This window comes from Petromyzon marinus, chromosome 75 (genome assembly GCF_048934315.1).
Source record: "Petromyzon marinus isolate PM22_M1 ecotype Great Lakes invasive population chromosome 75, UKy_Petmar_22M1.pri1.0, whole genome shotgun sequence".
NCBI lineage: Eukaryota > Metazoa > Chordata > Hyperoartia > Petromyzontiformes > Petromyzontidae > Petromyzon > Petromyzon marinus.
In genome coordinates this window covers 5,385,312-5,402,017 of record NC_133741.1, presented here as the reverse complement: position 1 = coordinate 5,402,017, position 16,706 = coordinate 5,385,312, and the positions used below count along the sequence as shown (strand labels likewise).

At 52.4% G+C, this 16,706-nt stretch overlaps 1 protein-coding gene across 6 annotated transcripts in view; it reads right to left on the bottom strand.

Moving 5' to 3' along the window:
* The window catches only part of LOC116938054 (ATP-dependent RNA helicase DDX19A-like), a 50,955-nt gene extending 41,512 nt beyond the window's left edge, over positions 1–9,443 (bottom strand). For all 6 annotated transcript variants that reach the window (XM_076056335.1, XM_076056337.1, XM_076056338.1 and 3 more), the window contains exons 1-3: positions 9,304–9,443; positions 9,063–9,137; positions 600–873 (exon numbers count right to left, since the gene is read on the bottom strand). In XM_076056335.1, the coding sequence (XP_075912450.1) occupies positions 600–873; positions 9,063–9,125 (337 nt within the window). In that variant the 5' untranslated portion in view covers positions 9,126–9,137; positions 9,304–9,443. The remainder of the gene's footprint in view (positions 1–599; positions 874–9,062; positions 9,138–9,303) is intronic.
* Between the last annotated feature and the right edge of the window lie 7,263 nt (positions 9,444–16,706).

Here is a 16,706-nt window from a genome sequence, read left to right as displayed (position 1 = left end):
ACACACACAGCCACACACAAACACTCTTACACACACACAGACTCGCACACACACGTCCACTCAGCCACCCACCCACTCATCCCTCACCCACGCACTAACCCACCTAGCCACCCACTCACCCGCCCACTCACCCGCCCACTCACTCACGCACTCAGCCACCCACTCACTCACCCCTCACCCGCCCACGCACTCAGCCACTCACTCACCCACCCATGCACTCAGCCACCCACTCACTCACCCACCTACTCACCCGCCCACCTACCCACCCACTCACCCGCCCACTCACCCACCCACTCACCCACCCATCCACTCACCCCTCACCCACGCACTAACCCACCTAGCCACCCACTCACTCACCCACTCACCCACTCACTCACCCACTCACCCACTCACTCACCCACTCACCCACCCACTCACCCACTCACTCACCCACTCAACCACCTACCCACCCACTCACCCACCTACCCACCTACCCACCCACTCACCCCCACCCACCTACCCACCCACTTACCTACCCACCTACCCACCCACTCACCCACCCACTCAGCCACCCACTCAGCCACCCACCCACCTGCCCGCTCAGCCACCCACCCACTCACCACTTCCATTGACATCAGGAACTGCTGATTCTGTGCCGGCCGTTGTAGACACTGACACAGCAGCTGCTGTTGCTGCTGTTGATGCCGATTTGACCGATGATGTTGATGATGATGGGGATGGTTGCGGTGGTGGTGGCGATGATGATGGTGGTGGTGGAGATGATGATGGTGGTTGTGGTGGTGGTGGTGATGATGATGATGGTGGCGGTGGTGGTGGTGGTGATGATGATGCACGTGGAATCTCCTTGGCCGGTCTAAGAGAGAGACTCTTGACCTGGAATGGAAGGCATTTTACAGATTGGTTATTGTCAAGCGGAGACATCCACTCACCCAGAGACAAAATGATGATGGTGGTGGTGATGATGGTAATGACCGTGGTGATGATGGTGGTGATGATGATGATGGTAATGACCGTGGTGATGATGATGGTGATGATGGTGGTGATGATGGTAATGACCGTGGTGATGATGATGGTGGTGATGATGATGGTGATGATGGTGATGGTAATGACAGTGGTGATGATGGTTGTGATGATGATGATGGTAATGACCGTGGTGATGATGGTGGTGATGATGGTGGTGATGGTGGTGATGATGGTAATGACCGTGGTGATTATGATAGTGGTGATGATGGTGGTGATGATGGTAATGGCAGTGGTGATGATGGTTGTGATGATGATGATGATGGTAATGATCGTGGTGATGATGATGGTGGTGATGATGGTGGTGATGATGGTGGTGATGATGATGACAGTGGTGATGATGGTTGTGATGATGGTGGTGATGATGGTGGTGATGATGGTAATGACCGTGGTGATGATGATGGTGGTGATGATGGTGGTGATGATGGTAATGGCAGTGGTGATGATGATGGTGGTGATGATGGTGGTGATGATGGTTGTGATGATGGTTGTGATGATGGTGGTGATGATGGTGGTGATGATGGTGGTGATGATGGTGGTGATGATGATGATGATGACAGTGGTGATGATGGTTGTGATGATGGTGATGATGATGACGGTTGTGATGATGGTGATGATGATGACAGTGGTGATGATGGTTGTGATGATGGTTGTGATGATGGTGGTGATGATGGTGGTGATGATGGTGGTGATGATGGTGGTGATGATGATGATGACAGTGGTGATGATGGTTGTGATGATGGTGGTGATGATGGTGGTAATGATGGTAATGGCAGTGGTGATGATGATGGTGGTGATGATGGTGGCGATGATGATAATGACAGTGGTGATGATGGTTGTGATGATGGTGGTGATGATGGTGGTGATGATGATAATGACAGTGGTGATGATGGTTGTGATGATGGTGGTGATGATGGTAATGACAGTGGTGATGATGGTTGTGATGATGGTAATGGCAGTGGTGATGATGATGGTGGTGATGATGGTGGTGATGATGGTGGTGATGATGGTAATGACCGTGGTGATGATGATGGTGGTGATGATGGTGGTGATGATAATGACAGTGGTGATGATGTTTGTGATGATGATGGTGATGATGGTGGTGATGATGGTAACGACCGTGGTGATGATGATGGTGGTGATGATGGTGGTGATGATGATAATGACAGTGGTGATGATGGTGGTGATGATGGTGGTGGTGATGATAATGACAGTGGTGATGATGGTTGTGATGATGATGATGATAAGTGCACTGTGTGTGTGTGTGGGGAGTAGTGGTGCAGTGGTTAGCGCTCTGTGCGTGAGCGAATGAATGAGGGAATGATTGAGTAAGTGAATGAGTGAATGCGGTGCCGGGAAGAATGAGTGGAGAGAGAATGAGGAGCGCATGATGAGAGAGAACGAGAGAATGAGCGGAGAGAGAATGAGATAGAGAATGAGAGGATAATAAGAATGAAATAGAGAATGAGAGAAGGATAATAAGAATGAAATAGAGAATGAGCGAGTAAATGAGAGAGATCGAGAATGAGGTAGAGAATGAGAGAGGGAGAATGAAAGATGGAATGAGAAAGAGGGAATGAGAGAGAATGAGAGAGGGGAGAATGAGAGAGGGGGAATGAGAGAGGGGGGATGAAACAGAGGGAATGAGAGAGGGGAAGGAGAGAGGGGGAATGAGAGAGGGGGAATGAGAGACGGGGGAATGAGATAGGGGGAATGAGGGAAGGAATGAGAGAGGGGGAATGAGAGAAGGGGGATGAAATAGAGGGAATGAGAGAGGGGGAATGAGGGGGAATGAGAGAGGGGGAATGAGAGGCGGGATGAGAGAGGGGGGATGAGAGAGGGAATGAGAGAGGGAATGAGAGAGGGAATGAGAGAGAGAATGGGCGAGGGAATGAGAGGGGGAATGAGAGAGGGGGGAATGAGAGAGGGGGAATGAGAGAGGGGGAATGAGAGAGGGGGAATGAGAGGGAATGAGAGAGGGGGAATGAGAGAGGGGGATGATGGGGAATGAGAGATGGAATGAGAGAGGGGGAATGAGAGGGGGAATGAGAGAGGGGGAATGAGAGAGGGGGATGATGGGGAATGAGAGATGGAATGAGAGAGGGGGAATGAGAGGGGGAATGAGAGAGGGGGAATGAGAGAGGGAATGAGAGAGGGGGAATGAGAGAGGGGGAATGAGAGAGGGGGGATGAGAGAGGGGGAATGAGAGAGGGAATGAGAGAGGGAATGAGAGAGAATGGACGAGGGAATGAGAGAGAGGGAATGAGAGAGGGGGAATGAGAGAGGGGGAATGAGAGAGGGGGATGATGGGGAATGAGAGAGGGAGAATGAGAAAGGGGGAATGAGAGGGGGAATGAGAGAGGGAATGAGAGAGGGGGAATGAGAGAGGAGAATTGAGAGGGGGGAATGAGAGAGGGGGAATGAGAGGGGGGAATGAGAGGGGGAATGAGAGAGGGGGAATGAGAGAGGGGAATGAAAGAGGGAGAATGAGAGAGGGAGAATGAGAGAGGGGGAATGAGAGGGGGGGAATGAGAGGGGGAGAATGAGAGGTGGGGGGCATGAGAGAGGGGGAATGAGAGAGGGGGAATGAGAGAGGGGGAATGAGAGAGGGGGAATGAGAGAGGGGGAATGAGAGAGGGGGAATGAGAGAGGGAGAATGAGAGACGGGGGAATGAGAGGGAGAATGAGAGAGGGAGAATGAGAGAGGGGAATGAGAGGGGGAATGAGAGCGGGGGAATGAGAGGGGGGGAATGAGAGAGGGGGGAATGAGAGGGGGGGAATGAGAGGGGAGAATGAGAGATGGGGGGAATGAGAGAGGGGGAATGAGAGAGGGGGAAAGAGAGGAGGAATGAGAGGTGGGGGGAATGAGAGAGGGGGAATGAGAGAGGGGGAATGAGAGAGGGGAATGAGAGGGGGGAATGAGAGAGGGGGAATGAGAGAGGGGAATGAGAGAGGGGGGATGAGAGAGGGGAATGAGAGAGGGAATGAGAGAGGGAATGAGAGAGAGAATGGGCGAGGGAATGAGAGGGGGAATGAGAGAGGGGGAATGAGAAGCTGCAAGGGGGAATGAGCGAGGGGGAATGAGCGAGGGGGAATAGCGAGGGGAATGAGAGAGGAGGAATGAGAGGTGGGGGGAATGAGAGAGGGGGAATGAGAGAGGGGGGAATGAGAGCGGGGGAATGAGAGGGGGGAATGATAGAGGGGGAATGAGAGAGGGGGAATGAGAGAGGGGAATGAGAGAGGGGGAACGAGAGCGGCGGGAACGAGAGAGGGGGAACGAGAGCGGGGGAACGAGAGAGGGGAATGAGAGAGGGGAATGAGAGAGGGGGAATGAGAGAGGGGAATGAGAGCGGGGGAATGAGAGAGGGGAATGAGAGAGGGGGAATGAGAGAGGGGGATGAGAGAGGGGGAATGAGAGAGGGGGAATGAGAGAGGGGGAATGAGAGGGGGGAATGAGAGGGGGGAATGAGAGAGGGGGAATGAGAGAGGGGGAATGAGAGGAGGGGGAATGAGAGAGGGGAATGAGAGAGGGGGAATGAGGAGGGGGAATGAGAGAGGGGGAATGAGAGAGGGGGAATGAGAGAGGGGGAATGAGAGAGGGGGAATGAGAGAGGGGAATGAGAGAGGGGGAATGAGAGAGGAGGGGGGAATGAGAGAGGGGGAATGAGAGAGGGGGAATGAGAGAGGGGGAATGAGAGAGGGGGAATGAGAGGGGGGGAATGAGAGAGGGGGAATGAGAGAGGGGGAATGAGAGAGGGGGAATGAGAGAGGGGGAATGAGAGGGGGGAATGAGAGGGGAATGAGAGAGGGGGAATGAGAGAGGGGGAATGAGAGAGGGGGAATGAGAGAGGGGGAATGAGAGAGGGGGAATGAGGGGAATGAGAGAGGGGGAAGGGAATGAGAGAGGGGAATGAGAGAGGGGAGAGGGGAATGAGAGAGGGGGAATGAGAGGGGAATGAGAGGGGGAATGAGAGAGGGAGAATGAGAGGGGGAATGAGAGGAGGAATGAGAGGGGGAATGAGAGAGGGGAATGAGAGGGGGGAATGAGAGAGGGGGAATGAGAGGGGGAATGAGAGGAGGAATGAGAGAGGGGGAATGAGAGGGGTGAATGAGAGAGGGGAATGAGAGAGGGAGAATGAGAGGGGGGAATGAGAGGAGGAATGAGAGAGGGGGAATGAGAGAGGGGGAACGAGAGAGGGAGAATGAGAGGGGGAATGAGAGAGGGGGAATGAGAGAGGGAGAATGAGAGAGGGGGGATGAGAGAGGGGGGAATGAGAGAGGGAGAATGAGAGAGGGGGAATGAGAGGGGAATGAGAGGGGGGATGAGAGGAGGGGGATGAGAGAGGGGGAATGAGAGAGGGGGAATGAGGGGGAATGAGCGAGGGGGGAATGAGAGAGGGGGAATGAGAGAGGGAGAATGAGAGAGGGAGAATGAGAGAGGGGGAATGAGAGGGGGAATGAAAGAGGGGGAATGAAAGAGGGGAAATGAGAGAGGGGGAATGAGAGGGGGGGAATGAGAGAGGGAGAATGAGAGGTGGAATGAGAGGGGGAATGAGAGGGGGAATGAGAGAGAATGAGAGAGGGGGAATGAGAGGTGGAATGAGAGGGGGAATGAGAGAGGGGGAATGAGAGAGGGAGAATGAGAGAGAGGGAATGAGAGAGGGGGAATGAGAGAGGGGGAATGAGAGAGGGGGAATGAGGGGGAATGAGGGGGAATGAGAGAGGGGGAATGAGCGAGGGGGAATGAGAGAGGGGGAATGAGGGGGAATGAGAGAGGGAGAATGAGAGAGGGAGAATGAGAGAGGGGGAATGAGAGGTGGAATGAGAGGGGGAATGAAAGAGGGGGAATGAGAGAGGGGGAATGAGAGAGGGGGAATGAGAGGGGGGAATGAGAGAGGGAGAATGAGAGATGGGGGAATGAGAGGTGGAATGAGAGGGGGAATGAGAGGGGGAATGAGAGAGAATGAGAGAGAGGGGAATGAGAGGTGGAATGAGAGGGGGAATGAGAGAGGGGGAATGAGAGAGGGGAATGAGAGAGGGGGAATGAGAGAGGGGGAATCAGAGAGGGGGAATGAGGGGGAATGAGAGAGAGAATGAGAGGGGGAATGAGAGAGAAAGAGAGAGAATGAGAGAGAGAATGAGAGGGGGAATGAGAGAGGGGGAATGAGAGCAGGGGAATGAGAGAGGGGGAATGAGAGAGGGGGAATGAGAGAGGGGGAATGAGAGAGGGGGAATGAGAGAGGGGGAATGAGAGAGGGGGAATGAGGAGGAATGAGAGTGGGGGAATGAGAGAAAATGAGAGAGGGGAATGAGAGTTGGGAATGAGAGAGGGGGAATGAGAGTGGGGGAATGAGAGGGGGGGAATGAGAGAGGGGAATGAGCGAGGGGGAATGAGAGGGGGAATGAGAGGGAATGAGAGAGGGAGAATGAGAGAGGGAGAATGAGAGAGGGGGAATGAGAGGTGGAATGAGGGGAATGAAAGAGGGGGAATGAGATAGGGAGAATGAGAGAGGGGGAATGAGAGGTGGAATGAGAGGGGGAATGAGAGGGGGAATGAGAGAGAATGAGAGAAGGGGAATGAGAGTGGAATGAGAGGGGAATGAGAGGGAATGAGAGAGGGGGAATGAGAGAGGGAGAATGAGAGAGGGGGAATGAGAGAGGGGGAATGAGAGAGGGGGAAATAGAGGGGGAATGAGAGAGGGGGAATGAGAGAGGGGGAATGAGAGAGGGGGAATGAGAGCGGGGGAATGAGAGGGGGAATGAGAGGGGGGGAATGAGAGAGGGGGAATGAGAGAGGGGGAATGAGGGGGAATGAGAGGGGGAATGAGAGAGGGGAATGAGAGAGGGGGAATGAGAGAGGGGGAATGAGAGAGGGGAATGAGGGGGAATGAGAGAGAGAATGAGAGGAGGAATGAGAGAGAATGAGAGAGAATGAGAGAGAGAATGACAGGGGGAATGAGAGAGGGGGAATGAGAGGTGGAATGAGAGAGGGGGAATGAGAGAGGGGGAATGAGAGAGGGGGAATGAGAGAGGGGGAATGAGGGGGAATGAGAGAGAGAATGAGGGGAATGAGAGAGAATGAGAGAGAATGAGAGGGGGAATGAGAGAGGGGGAATGAGAGGTGGAATGAGAGAGGGAGAATGAGAGAGGGAGAATGAGAGAGGGGGAATGAGAGGTGGAATGAGAGGGGGAATGAGAGGGGGAATGAGAGAGGGGGAATGAGAGAGGGGGGATGAGAGAGGGGGAATGAGAGAGGGGGAATGAGAGAGGGGGAATGAGAGGCGGAATGAGAGGGGGGATGAGAGAGGGGGAATGACAGAGGGGGAATGAGAGAGGGGAATGAGAGGGGGGGAATGAGAGGGGGGAATGAGAGGGGGGGGAATGAGAGGGGGAATGAGAGAGGGAGAATGAGAGGGGGAATGAGAGAGGGGGAATGACAGAGGGGGAATGAGAGAGGGGGAATGAGAGAGGGGGAATGAGAGAGGGGGAATGAGAGAGGGGGAATGAGAGAGGGGGAATGAGAGAGGGGGAATGAGAGAGGGGGAATGAGAGAGGGGGAATGAGAGAGGGGGAATGAGAGAGGGGAAATGAGAGGGGGGAATGAGAGAGGGGGAATGAGGGGGAATGAGAGAGGGGGAATGAGGGGGAATGAGAGAGAGAATGAGAGGGGAATGAGGGGAATGAGAGAGAATGAGAGAATGAGAGAGGGGAATGAGAGAGGGAGAATGAGAGAGGGGGAATGAGAGAGGGGAAATGAGAGAGGGGGAATGAGAGAGGGGGAATGAGAGAGGGGGAATGAGAGAGGGGAAATGAGAGAGGGGGAATGAGATAGGGGGAATGAGCGAGGGGGAATGAGAGAGGGGGAATGAGAGAGGGGGAATGAGAGAGGGGGAATGAGAGAGGGGGAATGAGAGAGGGGGAATGAGAGAGGGGGAATGAGAGAGGGGGAATGAGAGGGGGAATGAGAGAGGGGGAATGAGAGAGGGGGAATGAGAGGGGGAATGAGAGCGGGAATGAGAGAGGGGGAATGAGCGAGGGGGAATGAGAGGGGGGAATGAGAGAGGGGGAATGAGAGAGGGGGAATGAGAGAGGGGGAATGAGAGAGATTGAGAGGGGGAATGAGAGGTGGAATGAGAGGGGGAATGAGAGAGGGGGAATGAGCGAGGGGGAATGAGAGAGGGGGAATGAGAGAGGGGGGATGAGAGAGGGGGGATGAGAGAGAATGAGAGAGGGGGAATGAGAGAGGGGGAATGAGGGGGAATGAGAGAGAGAATGAGAGGGGGAATGAGAGAGAATGAGAGAGAATGAGAGGGGGAATGAGAGAGGGGAATGAGAGGTGGAATGAGAGGGAGAATGAGAGAGGGAGAATGAGAGAGGGGGAATGAGAGGTGGAATGAGAGGGGGAATGAGAGGGGGAATGAGAGAGGGGGAATGAGAGAGGGGGAATGAGAGAGGGGGGATGAGAGAGGGGGAATGAGAGGGGGGAATGAGAGGGGGGGAATGAGAGGGGGGGAATGAGAGAGGGGGAATGAGAGAGGGGGAATGAGAGCGGGGGAATGAGAGCGGGGGAATGAGAGAGGGGGAATGAGAGGGGGGGAATGAGAGGGGGGGAATGAGAGGGGGGGAATGAGAGGGGGGGAATGAGAGGGGGGGAATGAGAGAGGGAGAATGAGAGGGGGAATGAGAGGGGGGATGACAGAGGGGGAATGAGAGAGGGGGAATGAGAGAGGGGAAATGAGAGAGGGGAAATGAGAGAGGGGAAATGAGAGGGGGGAATGAGAGAGGGGGAATGAGGGGGAATGAGAGAGGGGGAATGAGGGGGAATGAGAGAGAGAGAATGAGAGGGGGAATGAGAGAGAATGAGAGAATGAGAGAGGGGGAATGAGAGAGGGAGAATGAGGGGGAATGAGAGAGAGAATGAGAGGGGGAATGAGAGAGAATGAGAGAGAGAATGAGAGAGGGGGAATGAGAGAGGGAGAATGAGAGAGAGGGAATGAGAGGGGGAGAATGAGAGAGGGGGAATGAGCGAGGCGTCTCCTCACCGAGGCGGAGATTCCTCCGGACTCCTGCAGGTCCACCGCCTGCGCCCACGAATCTTCGGCCATGTCTCAGCGCGACTAACAAATAAAACAATCAACACGACACCACCACCACAACAACAACAACGCAAACACTGTCACACGCGACTATACAACGGGTGTAACCAAAACAAAAAGACGCTCGCGCGTGTCCAGCGTGTCCAGCGTGCGCGCCCGTTGGTTTACGCCGCTGCGCTTCACGCACGTGCGAATGTTGCGAAGCGAACGTTCGGGGGACGTTCAGGCGACGTTCGGACGCAAAAATTTTAAAAAAATTCCCGCAGAAGGCCTCGAGCCTGGCCAGTGGCGGGGGAGAGGCGTGCAAGTCCAAGATGGCCGCCGGCGACGACGGCTTCCGGTGCTCGTCGGCGACGTCACGTCCGGTGGCTGCACGAGACGGAACACCGCCCCCAAAGCTTTCCCCCCCCACCTCCCCCGATGACCAACCCCCCCTTACCAAAGATGGCCGCCACACACCTTCCTCTGCCCCCTTACCCAAGATGGCTGCCACACACCATCCCCCCCCACACCCGAGATGGTCTGTATGGGTCTCTGTGAGTGTGGGTCTCTGGGTCTCTGTGAGTGTGGGTCTCTGTGAGTGTGGGTCTCTGGGTCTCTGTGAGTGTGGGTCTCTGTGAGTGTCTGTGAGTGTGGGTCTCTGGGTCTCTGTGAGTGTGAGTCTCTGTGGGTCTCTGTGAGTGTGAGTCTCTGGGTCTCTGTAAAGTCTCTGTGAGTGTGGGTCTCTGTGAGTGTGGGTCTCTGGGTCTCTGTGAGTGTGAGTCTCTGTGAGTGTGAGTATCTGTGAGTGTGGGTCTCTGTGAGTCTCTGTGAGTGTGGGTCTCTGGGTCTCTGTGAGTGTGAGTCTCTGGGTCTCTGTGAGTGTGGGTCTCTGTGAGTGTGGGTCTCTGGGTCTCTGTGAGTGTGGGTCTCTGTGAGTGTGGGTCTCTGTGAGTGTGGGTCTCTGTGAGTGTGGGTCTCTGTGAGTGTGGGTCTCTGTGAGTGTGGGTCTCTGTGAGTGTGAGTCTCTGTGAGTCTCTGTGAGTGTGGGTCTCTGGGTCTCTGTGAGTCTCTGTGAGTGTGGGTCTCTGGGTCTCTGTGAGTGTGGGTCTCTGTGAGTCTCTGTGAGTGTGAGTCTCTGTGAGTGTGGGTCTCTGTGAGTGTGAGTCTCTGTGAGTGTGGGTCTCTGTGAGTGTGGGTCTCTGTGAGTGTGGGTCTCTGTGAGTGTGGGTCTCTGTGAGTCTCTGTGGGTCTCTGTGAGTCTCTGTGAGTGTGAGTCTCTGCGAGTCTCTGTGAGTCTCTGTGAGTGTGGGTCTCTGTGAGTCTCTGTGAGTGTGAGTCTCTGTGAGTGTGGGTCTCTGTGAGTCTCTGTGAGTGTGGGTCTCTGTGAGTGTGGGTCTCTGTGAGTCTCTGTGAGTGTGGGTCTCTGTGAGTCTCTGTGAGTGTGAGTCTCTGTGAGTGTGGGTCTCTGTGAGTCTCTGTGAGTGTGGGTCTCTGTGAGTGTGGGTCTCTGTGAGTGTGGGTCTCTGGGTCTCTGTGACTGTGGGTCTCTGTGAGTGTGGGTCTCTGTGAGTGTGGGTCTCTGGGTCTCTGTGAGTGTGGGTCTCTGTGATTGTGGGTCTCTGTGAGTGTGGGTCTCTGTGAGTGTGGGTCTCTGTGAGTGTGGGTCTCTGTGAGTCTCTGTGAGTGTGAGTCTCTGTGAGTCTCTGTGAGTGTGGGTCTCTGTGAGTCTCTGTGAGTGTAGGTCTCTGTGAGTATCTGTGGGTCTCTGTGAGTCTCTGTGAGTGTGGGTCTCTGTGAGTGTGGGTCTCTGTGAGTCTCTGTGAGTGTGGCTCTCTGTGAGTGTGGGTCTCTGTGAGTCTCTGTGAGTGTAGGTCTCTGTGAGTGTGGGTCTCTGTGAGTCTCTGTGAGTGTGAGTCTCTGCGAGTATTGGTCTCTGTGAGTCTCTGTGAGTGTGGGTCTCTGGGTCTCTGTGAGTGTGGGTCTCTGTGAGTGTGGGTCTCTGTGAGTATCTGTGAGTGTGGGTCTCTGGGTCTCTGTGAGTGTGGGTCTCTGGGTCTCTGTGAGTGTGAGTGTCTGGGTCTCTGTGAGTGTGGGTCTCTGGGTCTCTGTGAGTGTGGGTCTCTGTGAGTGTGGGTCTCTGTGAGTGTCTGTGAGTGTGGGTCTCTGTGAGTGTGGGTCTATGGGTCTCTGTGAGTGTGGGTCTCTGTGAGTGTGGGTCTCTGTGAGTGTGAGTCTCTGCGAGTATTGGTCTCTGTGAGTGTGGGTCTCTGTGAGTGTGAGTCTCTGGGTCTCTGTGAGTGTGGGTCTCTGTGAGTGTGGGTCTCTGTGAGTGTGGGTCTCTGTGAGTCTCTGTGAGTGTGGGTCTCTGTGAGTGTGGGTCTCTGTGAGTCTCTGTGAGTGTGGGTCTCTGTGAGTCTCTGTGAGTGTGAGTCTCTGTGAGTGTGAGTCTCTGTGAGTGTGGGTCTCTGTGAGTGTCTGTGAGTGTGGGTCTCTGTGAGTGTGAGTCTCTGTGGGTCTCTGTGAGTGTGAGTCTCTGTGGGTCTCTGTAAAGTCTCTGTGAGTGTGGGTCTCTGTGAGTGTGGGTCTCTGGGTCTCTGTGAGTGTGGGTCTCTGGGTCTCTGTGAGTGTGGGTCTCTGGGTCTCTGTGAGTGTGGGTCTCTGGGTCTCTGTGAGTGTGGGTCTCTGGGTCTCTGTGAGTGTGGGTCTCTGTGAGTCTCTGTGAGTGTGGGTCTCTGTGAGTGTGGGTCTCTGTGAGTGTGGGTCTCTGTGAGTGTGGGTCTCTGTGAGTCTCTGTGAGTGTGAGTCTCTGTGAGTCTCTGTGAGTGTGGGTCTCTGGGTCTCTGTGAGTCTCTGTGAGTGTGGGTCTCTGGATCTCTGTGAGTGTGGGTCTCTGTGAGTCTCTGTGAGTGTGAGTCTCTGTGAGTGTGGGTCTCTGTGAGTGTGATTTTCTGTGAGTGTGGGTCTCTGTGAGTGTGAGTCTCTGTGAGTGTGGGTCTCTGTGAGTGTGGGTCTCTGTGAGTCTCTGTGAGTGTGAGTCTCTGTGAGTCTCTGTGAGTGTGGGTCTCTGTGGGTCTCTGTGAGTCTCTGTGAGTGTGAGTCTCTGCGAGTCTCTGTGAGTCTCTGTGAGTGTGGGTCTCTGTGAGTCTCTGTGAGTGTGAGTCTCTGTGAGTGTGGGTCTCTGTGAGTCTCTGTGAGTGTGGGTCTCTGTGAGTGTGGGTCTCTGTGAGTGTGGGTCTCTGGGTCTCTGTGAGTGTGGGTCTCTGTGAGTGTGGGTCTCTGTGAGTGTGGGTCTCTGTGAGTGTGGGTCTCTGTGAGTCTCTGTGAGTGTGAGTCTCTGTGAGTCTCTGTGAGTGTGGGTCTCTGTGAGTATCTGTGGGTCTCTGTGAGTCTCTGTGAGTGTGGGTCTCTGTGAGTGTGGGTCTCTGTGAGTCTCTGTGAGTGTGGCTCTCTGTGAGTGTGGGTCTCTGTGAGTCTCTGTGAGTGTAGGTCTCTGTGAGTGTGGGTCTCTGTGAGTCTCTGTGAGTGTGAGTCTCTGCGAGTATTGGTCTCTGTGAGTCTCTGTGAGTGTAGGTCTCTATGGGTCTCTATGAGTCTCTGTGAGTATCGGTCTCTGGGTCTCTGAGTCTCTGTGAGTGTGGGTCTCTATGGGTCTCTATGAGTCTCTGTGAGTATGGGTCTCTGGGTCTCTGAGTCTCTGTGAGTGTGGGTCTCTGTGGGTCTCTGTGAGTGTGGGTCTCTGTGAGTGTGGGTCTCTGTGAGTGTGGGTCTCTGTGAGTCTCTGTGAGTGTGAGTCTCTGTGAGTCTCTGTGAGTGTGGGTCTCTGTGAGTATCTGTGGGTCTCTGTGAGTCTCTGTGAGTGTGGGTCTCTGTGAGTGTGGGTCTCTGTGAGTCTCTGTGAGTGTGGCTCTCTGTGAGTGTGGGTCTCTGTGAGTCTCTGTGAGTGTAGGTCTCTGTGAGTGTGGGTCTCTGTGAGTCTCTGTGAGTGTGAGTCTCTGCGAGTATTGGTCTCTGTGAGTCTCTGTGAGTGTAGGTCTCTATGGGTCTCTATGAGTCTCTGTGAGTATCGGTCTCTGGGTCTCTGAGTCTCTGTGAGTGTGGGTCTCTATGGGTCTCTATGAGTCTCTGTGAGTATGGGTCTCTGGGTCTCTGAGTCTCTGTGAGTGTGGGTCTCTGTGGGTCTCTATGAGTCTCTGTGAGTGTGGGTCTCTACGGGTCTCTATGGGCCTCTGTGAGTATGGGTCTCTGAGTCTCTGTGAGTGTGGGTCTCTATGGGTCTCTATGAGTCTCTGTAAGGGTCTCTGAGTCTCTGTGAGTGTGGGTCTCTATGGGTCTCTGAGTCTCTGTGAGTATGGGTCTCTGAGTCTCTGTAAGTGTGGGTCTCTGTGGGTCTCTATGAGTCTCTGTGAGTGTGGGTCTCTGAGTCTCTGTGAGTGTGGGTCTCTGTGGGTCTCTGAGTCTCTGTATGGGTCTCTGAGTCTCTGTGAGTGTGGGTCTCTGTGGGTCTCTATGAGTCTCTGTGAGTGTGGGCCTCTGTGGGTCTCTATGAGTCTCTACTGGTCTCTGAGTCTCTGTGAGTATGGGTCTCTGAGTCTCTGTGAGTGTGGGTCTCTATGGGTCTCTATGAGTTTCTGTGAGTATGGGTCTATGAGTCTCTGTGAGTGTGGGTCTCTATGGGTCTCTGTGGGTCTGTACAAATATCCCTTCGGGATTGCTCCAACCGCAAGTCGTAAACAAACAAATAAATAACCCCCTGAAAATTTTATTTAAAGCTTTCGTGACTGTAGGGATTCATATTCTTGGTTCTTTCGGTAAAGTAACAATAAAATAGTAAAAATATAAATAATAAAAATAAAACAATAAAATTATATTTTTATTATAAAATAAAACAATAAAGTTATACTCTTATTATAAAGTTATATTTTTATTATTTAATTGTTTAACTTCCACGTGACTTTACCGAAAGAACCAAGAATATAAAACGAACGCCCCATTTATTTATTTATTTGCTCTTGCATGAATCAACAAACGAAAAGGGGGCGGGAACTTCCAGGGCGCGCGAGCGAGGGGTTTCGTTTCCGCTTCCGGTCTCGCGCGGCTTCCGCTTCCGCCGCCGCCGCCCGTCGCCGCGCGCTCGCGCGTTGAGGTAATAAAAAAATAGAAGCGGGAGAAAATTTTTTTGTCACCTCAGGGAGTTAAATAGAATACTAAAAAAAATGTTTTTCACAAACTTTAAAAGGGTTTACGGCGATTAATTAAGACGACGATGGGGGTGACAGTAGCGACGATCGTAATGAGGAGGAGGGTGGTAGGGGGTGGAATGCTTTAAGGTCGCTTCTGGCTCCACTTTCGCTGCGTCGTCGAAGTCGGAATCGACCATTCGTCATTGGTGTAACGACGTCGTTATTAATATAACGCCGACTGTTAACACTCGTTACCTTGCTCGCCTCCCGATACGTTTATCAAGAATTCTGAGAGAAAATTAAAACAAATTTTTTTAAACAAAAATTCTGAGGTAATTTTTTTGTTTGGGACAGTCCAAGCGACATCCATTCTCCTCAGCCTCTCTCCCTGCAATGTCTCTCTCTCATCTCTCCTCAGTATCTCTCTCACCTCATCACAATGTCTCTCTTCTTTTCTCTCCCCAGATCGTCTCTCGCCTCCTCTTCCCACAGATTCTCTCTCCTCTCTTACAAGTATCTCTCTCTCCTCAGTGTCTCTCTCATCTCATCACAATGTATCTCTCATCTCTTACAAGTATCTCTCCTCAGTATCTCTCATCTCCCCTCTCTTCCCCCCAGATTATCATCTCTTTCCCCTCTTGTCTCCCTAGATTATCTCCTATCAGTGTCTCATCTCATCACAATGTCTCTCTCATCTCTTACAAGGATCTCTCATCTCAGTGTCTCATCTCACATCTCATCACAATGTCTCATCTCTTACAAGGATCTCTCTCTCCTCCGTATCTCTCTCATCTCAGTGTCTCTCATCTCTTACAAGACCTCTCCTCAGTATCTCTCTAATCTCATCACAATGTCTCATCTCTTACAAGGATCTCTCTCAGTATCTCTCTCATCTCAGTGTCATCTCAGTGTCTCTCTCATCTCATATCTCTTCACAATGTCTCATCTTTTACAAGGATCTCTCTCTCCTCCGTATGTCTCTCATCACAGTGTCTCTCTCCTCTCTTACAAGATCTCTCCTCAGTTTCTCTCATCTCAGTGTATCTCTCATCTCAGTATCTCATCTCTTACAAGATCTCTCCTCAGTATCTCATCTCATCACAGTGTCTCTCTCATCTCTTACAAGATCTCTCCTCAGTGTCTCTCATCTCAGTGTCTCTCTCATCTCTTACAAGTATCTCTCCTCAGTATCTCTCTCATCTCACATCTCATCACAATGTCTCATCTCTTACAAGGATCTCTCTCTCCTCAGTATCTCATCACAATGTCTCTCTTCTCTCTTACAAGGATCTCTCTCTCCTCAGTATCTCTCTCATCTTATCACAATGTCTCATCTCTTACAAGGATCTCTCCTCAGTATCTCACATCTCATCACAATGTCTCTCTCCCGCTCTTTTCTCTCCCCAGATCATCTCTCGCCTCCTCTTTCCACAGATTCTCTCTCCTCTCTTACAAGTATCTCTCTCAGTATCTCTCATCTCCCCTCTCTTCCCCCCAGATTATCATCTCTTTCCCCTCTTGTCTCCCTAGATTATCTCCTCTCAGTGTCTCTCTCATCTCATCACAGTGTCTCTCTCATCTCTTACAAGGATCTCTCTCCCCTAACTGTCTCTCTCATCTCAGTGTCTCTCTTATCACAATGTCTCTTTCATCTCTTACAAGGATATCTCTCTCCTCAGTATCTCTCTCATCTCTTACAAGGATCTCTCTCCCCTAACTGTCTCCCTCATCTCAGTGTCTCTCGCATCTCATCACAGTGTCTCTCTCATCTCTTACAAGGATCTCTCTCCTCAGTGTCTCTCTCCTCTCAGTGTCATCTCTTACAAGGATCTCTCTCTTTCCTCAGTATCTCATCACAGTGTCTCTCTCATCTCTTACAAGGATCTCTCTCCCCTAACTGTCTCCCTCATCTCAGTGTCTCTCGCATCTCATCACAGTGTCTCTCTCATCTCTTACAAGGATCTCTCTCCTCAGTGTCTCTCTCCTCTCAGTGTCATCTCTTACAAGGATCTCTCTCTCCTCAGTATCTCTCTCAGTGTCTCTCTCATCTCTTACAAGGATCTCTCTCTCAGTGTATCGCTCCCCTCCCATCTCCCCTCTCCTCCCCCGCAGATTCCCTCTCTCATCTCCTTCCCATATCTCCTCTCTCCTCACGATCTCTCTTTTAAGACGGTGTGCCTCAGCAGCAGGGCCACGCTTTCTCACCTCATGACGGACGCTTGGCATTGTGATTTATTTTATACCTACGTGACTTTACCGAAAGAACCAGAGTATGGTGTCTCTCTCTCTCCTCAGTATGTATCTCTCTCCTCAGTATTTATCTCTCTCCTCAGTATTTATCTCTCTCAGTATTGATCTCTCTCCTCAGTATTTATCTCTCTCCTCAGTATTTATCTCTCTCCTCAGTATTTATCTCTCTCCTCAGTAT